The sequence below is a fragment of the Lates calcarifer genome, linkage group LG17, assembly GCF_001640805.2.
Source record: "Lates calcarifer isolate ASB-BC8 linkage group LG17, TLL_Latcal_v3, whole genome shotgun sequence".
Classification (NCBI taxonomy): Eukaryota; Metazoa; Chordata; class Actinopteri; family Centropomidae; genus Lates; species Lates calcarifer.
In genome coordinates, this window is record NC_066849.1 from 23172885 (window position 1) to 23184760 (window position 11876).

Sequence of the window (11876 nt, forward strand, 5' to 3'; positions counted from 1 at the left end):
CTGGTTCCCTTTTTACAGATTCATTCCTCTTTATTGTTCAGATTTGATCACCTGAAGCTGTTAAAAGAGGACAACAGCAAGCTATGTTGGTAATAGACATCAATAAGATCCTTAAATCCCTCAAAAATGTTACTGTTATCATGTGTTTAAATCAATTTATCCTTTAAAATTACTGTATATTTTTACAAGCTACTCTTCCTGTTAATGAAATAAAAATAATGGTCTTTTATTTTTATGAGCATAATTATTCATCGGTAACTGTAAGGATGAAAAGAGAGAGAAAAAAAAACCACAAATAACTGCTCCACCACCCGTGTGACCTGTGAAACTCCTCCCTCTGCTGGTGGTTTGTAGTCACTGCAGCTCCCTCCCCACCTCCATATCTCCTTTTCTCATTGGCTGTCGACGCTACGAGTCCTCGGAAAGCTCAAAAATAGTAATAGAAAAATGTATTGGCGTGTAGTAGTGTTTATTCGCTCGCGTGTGACAATATAAGGCCCCAGATATTTATCTCCGGTTGAAGTTGAGTGGTTAGCTGCAGTTAGTTTACAGCTACGCCGAATATTAGGGTGTTTAGTAAATTACCGCTTCGCTTTTTCCACAGTCATTGAGTTGGCTAAGCTAGCAGCTAGCCTCAGCAGCTGGTAGCTATGGCTGCTGTTATTCTGAGTTTCCCCACTCTGCAGGGTCTGAGGATATTTACACAGTGAGTACATCAAAGGGTGACATGTCCGCTCGGTTTTTGTCTAAAACAGGCTGCCCCCACTAAAGTCATCTCCCTCCACTGAGATATGTAGCTTATTATTATTATTATTATTTTTACGTTTATTAGCTTTCCAAGCGGACCAGTGTTATCTTACGGCTGAGCTAACCAGATAAGATGCACTTTTGTGGCTAAGATTGTAATTTATTCGCCGGTGGTCAAGATTACTAACCAGGACAAAATCACATTATGTCTCAACCCAATGTCAGCGTGTTGATAAAATATTTTTCATCCTGCGAGTCTCTGCAGATCCAGATAAGACCTGAGCAAGGTTAAATAAAGGTAGCAGTTAGCACGGCTAAATGTTTCTGGTACAACATGCACATTGTTGAGTTGAGCATACACCTGTGCGACCAGCCTTCACTGGGTACTACAACATTCAGCTCAGTTGTAGTGACTGTACCTGCTATTTTCATGAGAAAATCCCTTTTTAACACCTGTTCTGCCTTTCACAACAATGTAGACATTTGCTAAAGTTGTTCACTTTTGTCTCCTCTCTCCCCGGCTCAGAAAATTATCATGGACCAAAAGAGGCTTAAGGTTCATTTCAGGAGGTGAGTGAAGGACATTGCCCCCCTGCAATATTATTATAAGCATGATCTGCTGGTTACGGACAAGCAAATTAAAATACTTAAGTTTTTAGCTGACTTTCCTTGTAGAGTTATGCATCCCGTGTAAAACATTGTCTCTCTTCAGAACATAGTAATATTCTCCTGATGTTGTACAGTAGACATAAAATTAACTTATACCACTTTATTCATTTTGATGAGAATGATCCTGTTGCCTCAGAACAGCTACTTTATTCCTTGGGTCATGGGTCAAAAGATCATTGCAAGCCCTTTATCACTTGGTGTGCTGACCATTACTTTAAATAGTAAAGTAATAATTTGTGTTTAGATACAGTACAGTACACAAGTAATAAAGTTGTGTCCTCTCCAGGGGTTGGAAGGATAGAGAAAGTGTTGATTGCCAATCGAGGAGAGATCGCATGTCGTGTGATGCGCACAGCCAAGAAGATGGGCGTCCGCTCTGTGGCAGTGTACAGTGAAGCAGACAGACACTCCATGCATGTGGCCATGGTGAGACGCTAGATTTATTTGTCTTGCAAAAGGCTGTCTCTTTTAAGGTCCATGTACCTCTCAAGTCTTTGTGTTCTTCCCATTCTCTGCACCTATTTTAATGAATACAATGAGGCATCATGCTGTTTTCCTAACCTGCCCACAGGATATTTTTTAAAGCTTAAGTGGATTATATTCAGTTGGAAACAGTCTGTTTTTGCTTTGCTTGTTCTGTAGGCAGATGAAGCCTACCACATTGGTCCTCCACCCTCCCAGCAGAGTTACCTCTCTATGGAGAAGGTTTTGGAAGTGGCCAAGAAGTCTGGATCACATGTGAGTAATCTTTGTAAAAGGAGAATTAAGTATTATTTTTATCTCTTTAACATTAATACTCATAATTTGTCTGTCTGTTTGTGTGTGTAGGCGGTGCACCCTGGCTATGGCTTTTTATCAGAAAACACAGAGTTTGCAGAGGCTTGCAAACAGGAAGGCATCATCTTCATTGGGCCACCTTCCTCTGCCATTCGAGACATGGGCATTAAGAGGTGACACAAATTTATAATCTTAAAATGATTTATAATATCTCATTTTTTCTCTCTAAGTATTTGATCTTTTTCATGTTTTTGGTACCTGGAAGGGCTAACCTGAATCATTGATCTCTGAGAACTTAATGTCATTACAGCAGCAAAGTTTTGTGGGATACACCACCAAACAAATTAGACAGAAACATAAATAAGAAAAGACAATAATAGCAGAATGTGCCAGTTGACTTTTTGTTGCTTGTGTCCATTTTCAGCACATCCAAACACATCATGTCAGCTGCTGGGGTGCCAATCATCGGTGGTTACCATGGAGAGGACCAATCAGACGAGAGGCTGCAAGCAGAGGCTGCTAAGATCGGATACCCTGTAATGATTAAAGCAGTCCGTGGAGGAGGAGGGAAGGTGAGAGGATGTGAAAAAGACAAAATAACTTTGCCAGAGCAACTTCAGGAAACAAAAAATAACTGTTTGTTTGTGTGTGTGTGTGTTTAGGGGATGCGTATTGCACGCTCAGACTCTGACTTCTTAGAGCAGTTGGAGTCGGCGAGACGAGAAGCCAGAAAATCCTTTAATGATGACGTCATGCTGGTTGAGAAGTTTGTAGAGGACCCCAGGTAACAATCATGCACCAACTGCTAACCAGCTTCTTCTAGCATGTAGTTATTTTCAATTATGTGACATAAAAAAAAAGTGTCCTCTTATCTGTCTCTATCTCTCTCCTGCAGGCATGTGGAGGTTCAGGTGTTTGGAGACATGCACGGTAACGCTGTCTATCTGTTTGAGAGAGACTGCAGCGTCCAGAGGAGACATCAGAAAATCATAGAGGAAGCACCAGGGGTGAGTGTATGGTGGTGGTCACAGAGATGTATCGTTGGATTCATATGGACCGAAAGGAATTTTAAAAGTTGCTGTACTAAACCTTTGGTATCCTAAGTTTGAGTGAATTTATGTTGCATTCACATGCTCTTCGTATCCTATTTCCTGATCTGGAAAGTCATTCCTCCGACTTTGGTGTGTTCATGTCAAGTTGCAATGTGGAAAAACATGAACGCTGCAAAAAAGATTTGTGTTTGTATTTTATTACCGAGAGCCTTAAAACAACATGTGAATGCCCTGAAAAGATTACTGCTGCTAATTACTTTATAATAGAATAAATACGTTCAATAACAGCTCTTAGTTTAGCGTCCTGTTAATACTACTACTCTTTGTTTCTTGGTAGACGATCACCATCTTTCCCTCATCATGGTGGTAATGACACCATGGTGACAAAAACCTGTGTTGGTAGAATTTACTGCTGCACTTGTGTTAAATGAGGAAAATCTTCTACATATGAAGAGAATCTCCTGGATATTTGGGTTTTGATCACTTGAAAATGTTTGTGTCAACCACTGAAAGTTTACAATGTATTCTCACACATTTTTATATGTATTTCCTCAGCCTGGTATCAGTCCTGAGGTTCGGAGGAAACTGGGAGAAGCAGCAGTTAGAGCAGCCAAGGCTGTCAACTACGTAGGGGCAGGTGAGACACACAAACACTTACACACACCTCGCAACATTGCCTATGACCCAGAACACACAGTGCAGTATACTGACATCATATTGTTTATCTACCTCTCTAGGTACAGTTGAGTTTATAATGGACGCCCAGCATAACTTCTACTTCATGGAGATGAACACCAGGCTGCAGGTGGAACATCCTGTGTCAGAGATGATCACTGGAACTGACCTGGTGGAGTGGCAGCTCAGGGTGAGAGGGGAGAGAGGGAGAAATGTAAAGACACAGTGAACAGAAGTTTTATACACAGAAACTGATTATGTTTTGTGATGATCTCCTCCAGGTGGCAGCAGGGGAGCGCCTGCCTCTCCTTCAGGATGACATCATCTTACAGGGGCACTCGTTTGAGGCTCGTATCTACGCAGAGGACCCAAACAACGACTTCCTTCCAGGAGCGGGGCCTCTGCTGCATCTCTCCACCCCTCTACCAGACCAGCACACTCGCATAGAGACTGGAGTCAGGGAGGGTAGGGAGTCTAGATCAAACTCTAGTTGTGTTTACATGGACAGTTTCCCATTCTTCATGTAACAACACTCACTGTTTTCCACATAAATTAAGTGTCAAATTTGACAATGTATCATGAAAGTCTTCTTAGTGCGTTTTTTGTCCAGTGTGAAAAGGATTGCAGTATCAGCATGTTTGTTTTTAGGCGATGAGGTGTCAGCACATTATGACCCAATGATCGCCAAGCTTGTGGTGTGGGGAGAGGACCGATCAGCTGCCTTAAAGAAGCTGCGATACTGCTTACGACAGTATAATGTAAGACACACATACATACTCAGGTGATGCTTTTCATACAAACAGCTGAACCTGTTAGATAAACATATTTACTAAACTTAAAGCCCCTACATGCAGCATTTGATTTAAATAGAAATTCACAGAAATTGTGGTTCTATGTTTTCACTTTCTTTACATTTTTTCCACCTACTTTTCTGCATCTGTCCTCAGATCGTGGGACTGAACACTAACATAGATTTTCTGCTGAGTCTTTCGGGCCACCCAGAGTTTGAGGCTGGAAATGTGAGCACCAGCTTCATTCCCCAGCACTACGCCGACCTCTTCCCCACTCCGAGAGCTCCCTCTGGGGCAACTATCTGCCAGGCGGCCCTGGGTCTGGTGCTGCAGGAGAGGAAACACACACAGGAGTTCACACAAGCCTCCACCGGTGAGGGGATAACATTTTCCTTGTCAGAACAAATGATTTATCTCTATTTGACCTGAAATAATATTACTATACTAAATGTACATGGTGTGTGTGTGTGTGTGTATGTATGTATGTATGTATGTATGTTTGTGTATTTTCAGATCCCTTCTCCCCATTTGGTGCTAGCAGTGGATGGAGAAACAACATTCAGTTTAACAGAAATATGACACTACAGCTGGGAGACAAAAGTAAGTACCAGTCATACTGTTAGCCTTTACTGCCCCCTAGTGTACAGGAAGAGAGGGTAGTGTGCAAACTGGGGAAGAAGCATTACCTGAAACGTAAACATCACAAAAGTTATTAACGCCAAAATTTCTGCAGAGTTGAACTGTGTGTGAATGTAACGAGAGCTGTTTAACTCAGTTCCTTCTACCATAGACCACAAACTTAATGTTACAGTAAAGTGTTGGGTATTTTAGATGAATAGGTAATGACAAGGATGACAGTTAATTTATGTTGAATTAGTGGAAGAGTTCATACATTGTGTTAGTTTTAATAAGCAGATCAGTACGGTTGGGGTTGCTCATAACTGCATTTCAACTCCAGTTCAACTTAATGACTGTTTGAATAATTTACCTCAGAGCTGGTCTGGTCTGTGACAATCTGTTAATGAACTCATATTCATTATTCAGTGTTTCTATTAGAAATGTGACTGCAAGGCCAAAAATAAGTCCAGTAGCTGCTGCTGTGTCACAGTGATGTTTAATGAAATACTTGGTGGTTCTTCTTTCTTCACCATCTTTCCTGTCCATGAATCCAAATCCTTTTTTAGGAAAACATTTCTTTTTCTCTGTGTCCATAGAAGTCAATGTGGTCATCACGTATAACAAACATGGAAGCTATGATATGCAGGTGAGCTGGGAAAATATTTTCTTTTTGTACTACAGTTTTTATTATAATATTTTAAAATCTAGTTTTCAGATATTTTTATTATTTCATTTATATTTTTTTACTTTTCACAATAAAAGTAACACCTATAAATTCTTAGTACAAGTAATAAGTTCAAGTAAATGTAAATGCAGGAAGAGAAATGCACAACAGTATTAATTATACATTAATTACATAACCTTAAACATACATAGCTTTTCTACCGATTTATCACATGCTTTTCTTCTTTCAGGTTGATGAGGAGGTGTATCATGTGACTGGAGAGGTGGAGGTGGAGGGTGGAGCTTCGTTCCTGCACTGTTCTGTCAATGGAGTGAAATCTCGTCCCAAACTGGTGATCCTGGACAACACAGTCCACCTCTTCTCCACGGTATGTCTCTGAGGCTGTTGCATGTCATGCCTGAGTACCATTGCCCTCACTCACTTGCTGAGCTTTCACTTCAGTATTGTTGCTCCGTATCCGAGGGCACTTGCATATCTACACACTCAGATACAGTTGGTGACAGTATGCGCTTGGTTGGTTTGCCATCTGCTGATAAACACCACTCCTGTCTTTTGGTAGAGTTGTTTTCACACCTTCTTAGCAGTGCAATATTTGGTACTTCAGCTTGAAAAATCAATCAGTGTTTCTTTAAACCAAAATTTCTTTATATGTTTTAACTGGATGGGCTTATACAAGTATGGCCAACATTTACCAGTATCTTAGTTAACCTCAGCAGTTTTAAATCTGCATAAATGTATATTTGCTTATTAGTCGTCTTCTCCTGTTTTCAGGTGATTTACTGCACATATCTTTTCCTCAAATGAAGGATTATGTGAAAACTGCAAATCCATGCTTTCCCCAGTTGATTTAAAGAGAATTACACTTCACCTGTCACTGCACAAACTGTCTCTATTTCCACTCCTCAGCACCTGTCATCTTTTCCGTCTAATGACTGGGGACAAACATTCAACGTCTGACGACAGGGGAAATTAAAGCCCGTTCAAAATCCTCTTACCTCAGCTGTCAGTAAACTGTCACTTCTGTGTCTGACATCTTTACATCTCTTTTGCAGGAGGGAAGCTCCCAGGTGTCTGTTCCAGTGCCTAAATATCTGGCTGGTGTGAGTGGCTCTGGGGCCCAGGGTGGAGCAGTGGCCCCCATGACTGGAACTATAGAGAAGGTCAGTGTGGTTGCATTAGTGAACTACATTTTTCTCATGAATCTATTGGTCATACATGTCTTTCTAGAGTTTTGGAAGACCAAAGTCAAGGAATTGTACGTTTTTTGTATAAGCCTATTTGATAAGATATGTGACTGGGAGATCATCTTGTGTTTCTGAGTTTTGTCAGAGGGGAAAGGTCTCGAACAGACAGTGTATTATCTCTTACTCTGTGTAGTCTACAGTTAAGGTGTTTTAATTTTTGACCTGTCCTAATCATGGATAGGAGAGAGGAGAGAGAAAAAAAATGTTGTTTTGTTCTTCAAGCCCATTATTTTGTATATGAGGAGACCTCAGAACACATCATGATTCTTTTATTGTAGCTGTGTAACATAGAAAAACCCACCTATATCTCATCGTCTCCCTCAGTGGATGGAGTTTGCACAAATGACATCTAGAATGGCACTCCGTAGAGCACATACCTATGAGGACACCTCTGAGTATATTACTGTTAATTTAAAACATGCTGGCAGCCAGTGTAGGAGGATAAGAGCAGGTACTTTTATTTTTAACAAGATGAAGACAATTTAAACTTGACTGACTATATATTTAAATAGAGAATGACAGAAGTATATGATGAGGAAGTGGTAAAGGCTATTTATTCTTGAGATGAAATAAACAAACAAATAAACAGTCCTCTATATTGTGTTCAGGTGCTGGTGAAGGCCGGAGATAAAGTGGCTGTAGGAGACCCACTGATGGTCATGATTGCCATGAAGATGGAGGTGAGGGATTCCTGCTGGCTATACCTTTCACACATTCTCACCTTTATCCAGCTTAAATTGCAGGTACACACACTGCTGAGTCTCTGTTAAAGTTTATCTATTGTTTGCTTTTTTTGGCTCTGCAGCACATGATCCGGGCGCCCAAGTCAGGTGTGATTAAGAAGGTTTTCTTCAGCGAGGGCTCTCAGGCCAATCGCCACGCCCCTCTGGTGGAACTGGAGGAGGAGGGGGAGGATAACGGGGATGGCGGCAGCCACTAAAATGCATCCAAGCACATATAAGAAACCACAACACACACATAGACCGGTAGGAAAGAGGTGGAACTAGTTACTGTGACAACTGGAACATCCAGCTGTTGATTAATATTTCTTAAAATGTAAGTCAGGAACTGAATTGTCTGTTTGAGAGAGCGTCTGGTTCAGTCTGGAATAGATGAGACAAATATTTTTACCCTAGGTAAGAGTTCATTTAAGAAGGTTGAAAACAGCTACAGTGACCTGGGTTGAACTTCAGCTTCAGTCAGAGACCTGTAATGTACAGTTGCCTTTTACAAATCACATCAAAGTAATGCCTTTATGTTTCTGCTTATCTCCCTAATATTTTGCTGTTATAAGCTAATCAAGAATTTCTTCCTCTGTGTTTGCAAATGTTTCTTTTTCCCCCAACTGTCTTCTTTTGGTGTTTGTTTCTGTCAGTTGTGTTTTGTTTGTTGAGGATTTTGGGAGTTGTGTCCTTTTGTTCTGTACAGTTTAATGCACTTCACTGCTGATGATGTAGATTTGCTGAATTTCCTTTCTATGCACACTTAGTGTACTTCTTTTACATGAACACAGTGACAAAACTAAATGGTCTACTTGTTTAAGAAAGTTTGAAGCAGACAATAATAACTAGGTCGGATGTCAAGTGAAACATTTGACACTAAACTGGCAGAATTATACTTAAGCAGGTTAGGAATAGTTACTGATAACTGTGGAAAAATGTCTCATTTACATGACCTGTTCATCCTCACCACCACATATTTAATTATAACTGATGTCCTGCCTGGGGAAATACAACCACAAATTTATTGTCACTGTCCAATGAAAACCATGTACCTCCGAGTTTGCTGCTTTTTCTACCAATAAGTTGAAGGGTTATACTCTCCTTTATAAGGTGAGAAAACTCACCTACCACTTGTATATATTTAAAAAATACAGTATTTAAAAAAGCATTGTTATTAAGGTAAAATTACAAAGCTGTGTGGTTTTCAGTGAGCAGTGATAATGGAAAAAAGTTCCTGGGTGTGCACTTAATATATTTATAGTATGGAAAAATATTTTTATTGAGATTTGTGTTCAAAATCCACCGCCTGTCCTTCCAGACTGACTCAAAACTCCAGTATAATGTATGATGAGGAGAGTAAATTATGGCACAAAAAAATAACAAGAAAAGTCCATATAAATTGAATATATATATATATATATATTAGAAGAAAAACACTCCAAAATGACCTCATTTCAAATTATTCTGATACAAAGTTAAAGTCAAAGTCTGCAGTATTTTTGTGACCAGATTTGGCTCTGGGTTCCAAATAACCCCTAAAGAATGAAATGTCGGTCACAGGGAGCTTTACACAGACAGATGGTTTGCTTGTGTGTAAATCCGCCTTCAGTTCAAGTGATTTACCAAATGGACGACATGTGAACTTGACCTGTTTCTGCCAGTGATCACCTTGTTCTTACTAACTGTGTGCTATGAGGCCTTGTAGACTAAAACTGTCAATATGAACATGTGTTTATTCCCTGGATTATTTTTTAGATTTAAGGCAGATGATTTTTTTTCAAAAGATGATAATGGACTGGTGAGGTACTGTAATAAAATTCAAAGTAGACCCAGCCCCATGTCATGTTATACTTGGTGCACTTGCACTTGGGTGGGGTGCTTGGTATCATACAGGTATTATGACCTTATTGGTATCCTACCTTCCCCTGTTATAACACCAATCAGAGGCCGTTGCTAGGCGGAACAGAATCAGCTGGCAAATTGAGGTTTTCTGCCGTTCTTGGCTTGCATGTGTTGTCATTCTCCGCATTCTCCGCGTGTTTCCTCATTGGCCATTACCATCTGGGAGGAGCGCAGAGAGGCGGAGAAACGAAGTCACAAACAGATTTAAACTAATGTTTGAAAGTTGCTTCGGTTTGTCAGTACTGTGAGAAAACTCAATTACCGAAGAAGCCTGGATGCTAAAACAAGCTTTGGAGCTGCTTTTTTGACGAACACGAGTGAGACTGGACGCTGAATACACCTGCGGCGCGAAGGTAAGGCTAAGGAGCGAACTAGTTAGCAGCTAGTATTAGCATTTGCGTTAGCGGCGAGCGTTAGCATTAGCATTCTCTTGTAATGTCATCTTTTGACCGTATTTCCGTTTTCAGTCGTTTTTATCGTTTGGGTAAGAGTGTGTTTGTTTTTCCGTGACTGGAGTGTTCCATTCTGGTCATTTTAACTCAGTATATAGTCTGTCATGTCGTTATCATCGTTTTGTGTTTTGTATTATATTGCGTCTGTACCTGGCTGCTTTACACCTGAATGTCAGCGTCAGCGGCGAGCGTTAGCATTAGTCTTAACTTTTACCGTTTTGTCGTCGTTTTTATTTGCGTGGGTTAGAGTCTGTTTGTGTCTCTGTGACTATAGCGTCCCTGACATGAGTTGTGGGCACCTTAGGGAAGTAAGGTAACTGTTTCGTAGTCTGTTTGCACGTTTACAACTCCGTTTGCATCTCTTTACAGTTAACTATGCAGACACGTTACTGCTTCTTTGTAACACTGTGTTCCAGCCTGGTCGTTTTAAGTCATTCTATAACGGATTATCATATTGTGATAATTTTGTGTCTATTTGTAGTCTTATTGCATCATTTTGCATCTTTACTTGGCTAATTTACTATTTATTTACGGTCAGCTTCTTTGTCTCTTTGTGGTCGTTCTTACTGCTTCTCTGTAGTTCTGTGTCCATTCCTGATCATTTTACATTTCTTTGAGGCCATTTTTTGTTTCATTGTGGCAGCTAATCATCTCATTGTGATTGTTTTGCATCTCTGTTTTTTTGTCTGTCGTTTTTGTTTGTCTTTATAGATTTGTGGCAGTAATCTGTCCATAGCTATCTGCCGATCTACTGTTGTGTAAATTTTAACGGTTGGTCAGAGGGTAATTTTAAGAATATCTTTACAGTATATATCAGTTCTATACTTATTGAATTAAAATTTTTCACAAAAGCTGCTGCTAAGATCTTTGGAAATTTGGTTGTTATTCATTAGACAAAAACGACACAAAACAAAAGCATTTTAAATATGTGTTAATAAGAAGGTTGACATATGAAATAAGGATCAAAAATGTCAAAGGCATGAAAAATGATCAATAATGTCATAGTATTGTAAGGCATGAAAAATTTCATAATAAAGTAAGGCATGAAAAATGGTCAAAAAATGTCATAGTATAGTAAACTGTCAAAGGTTGAAATGTGAAATAATGATTCTGTATGTGACCATCTGTGGTGGAAGAAATACTCAGACTTCATTGTAGTATAATAAACAACACAAGTTAAAGTCCTGCATTCAAAGATTTACTTAACTGATAGTGTTTATTATTGTTGTGCAGTTCACAGTAACATATATCATTGCTTCAGTGATTAGTTCATAGACACACAATTAATAATCACTTTATATTCTTCATACTTCATATACTTCATATATTTCTTTTTGGTCTCCTCCAGGTGTCACCACTTTGTCCGCAACATTGTCCACGATCGCCGAGATGTCATGCATGATCACAGAGACATGGTCCATGATCGGAGAGACATTGTTGAGGATGAGGGAGACATCGTCCATGATCAGAGACACTGTCCATGATCGCAGAGGCCTTGTCAAAGATGAGAGAGATGTTGTCCATGATCAGAGACATTGTCCA

The 11876-nt window shown here is 39.8% G+C and overlaps 1 protein-coding gene across 1 annotated transcript; it reads left to right on the forward strand.

The window, feature by feature from the left end:
- The first annotated feature begins 412 nt into the window (after positions 1–412).
- Positions 413–9813, forward strand: mccc1 (methylcrotonyl-CoA carboxylase subunit). The gene is made up of 19 exons (XM_018671559.2): positions 413–706; positions 1274–1317; positions 1703–1842; positions 2059–2154; positions 2245–2366; positions 2618–2765; positions 2856–2977; positions 3089–3200; positions 3801–3882; positions 3983–4110; positions 4202–4385; positions 4569–4678; positions 4868–5084; positions 5225–5311; positions 5926–5975; positions 6244–6381; positions 7067–7174; positions 7867–7938; positions 8064–9813. The coding sequence occupies exons 1-19, from the start codon at positions 651–653 to the stop codon at positions 8196–8198; spliced, it is 2151 nt and encodes a 716-aa protein (XP_018527075.1). The 5' UTR covers positions 413–650; the 3' UTR covers positions 8199–9813.
- Positions 9814–11876: the final 2063 nt, after the last annotated feature.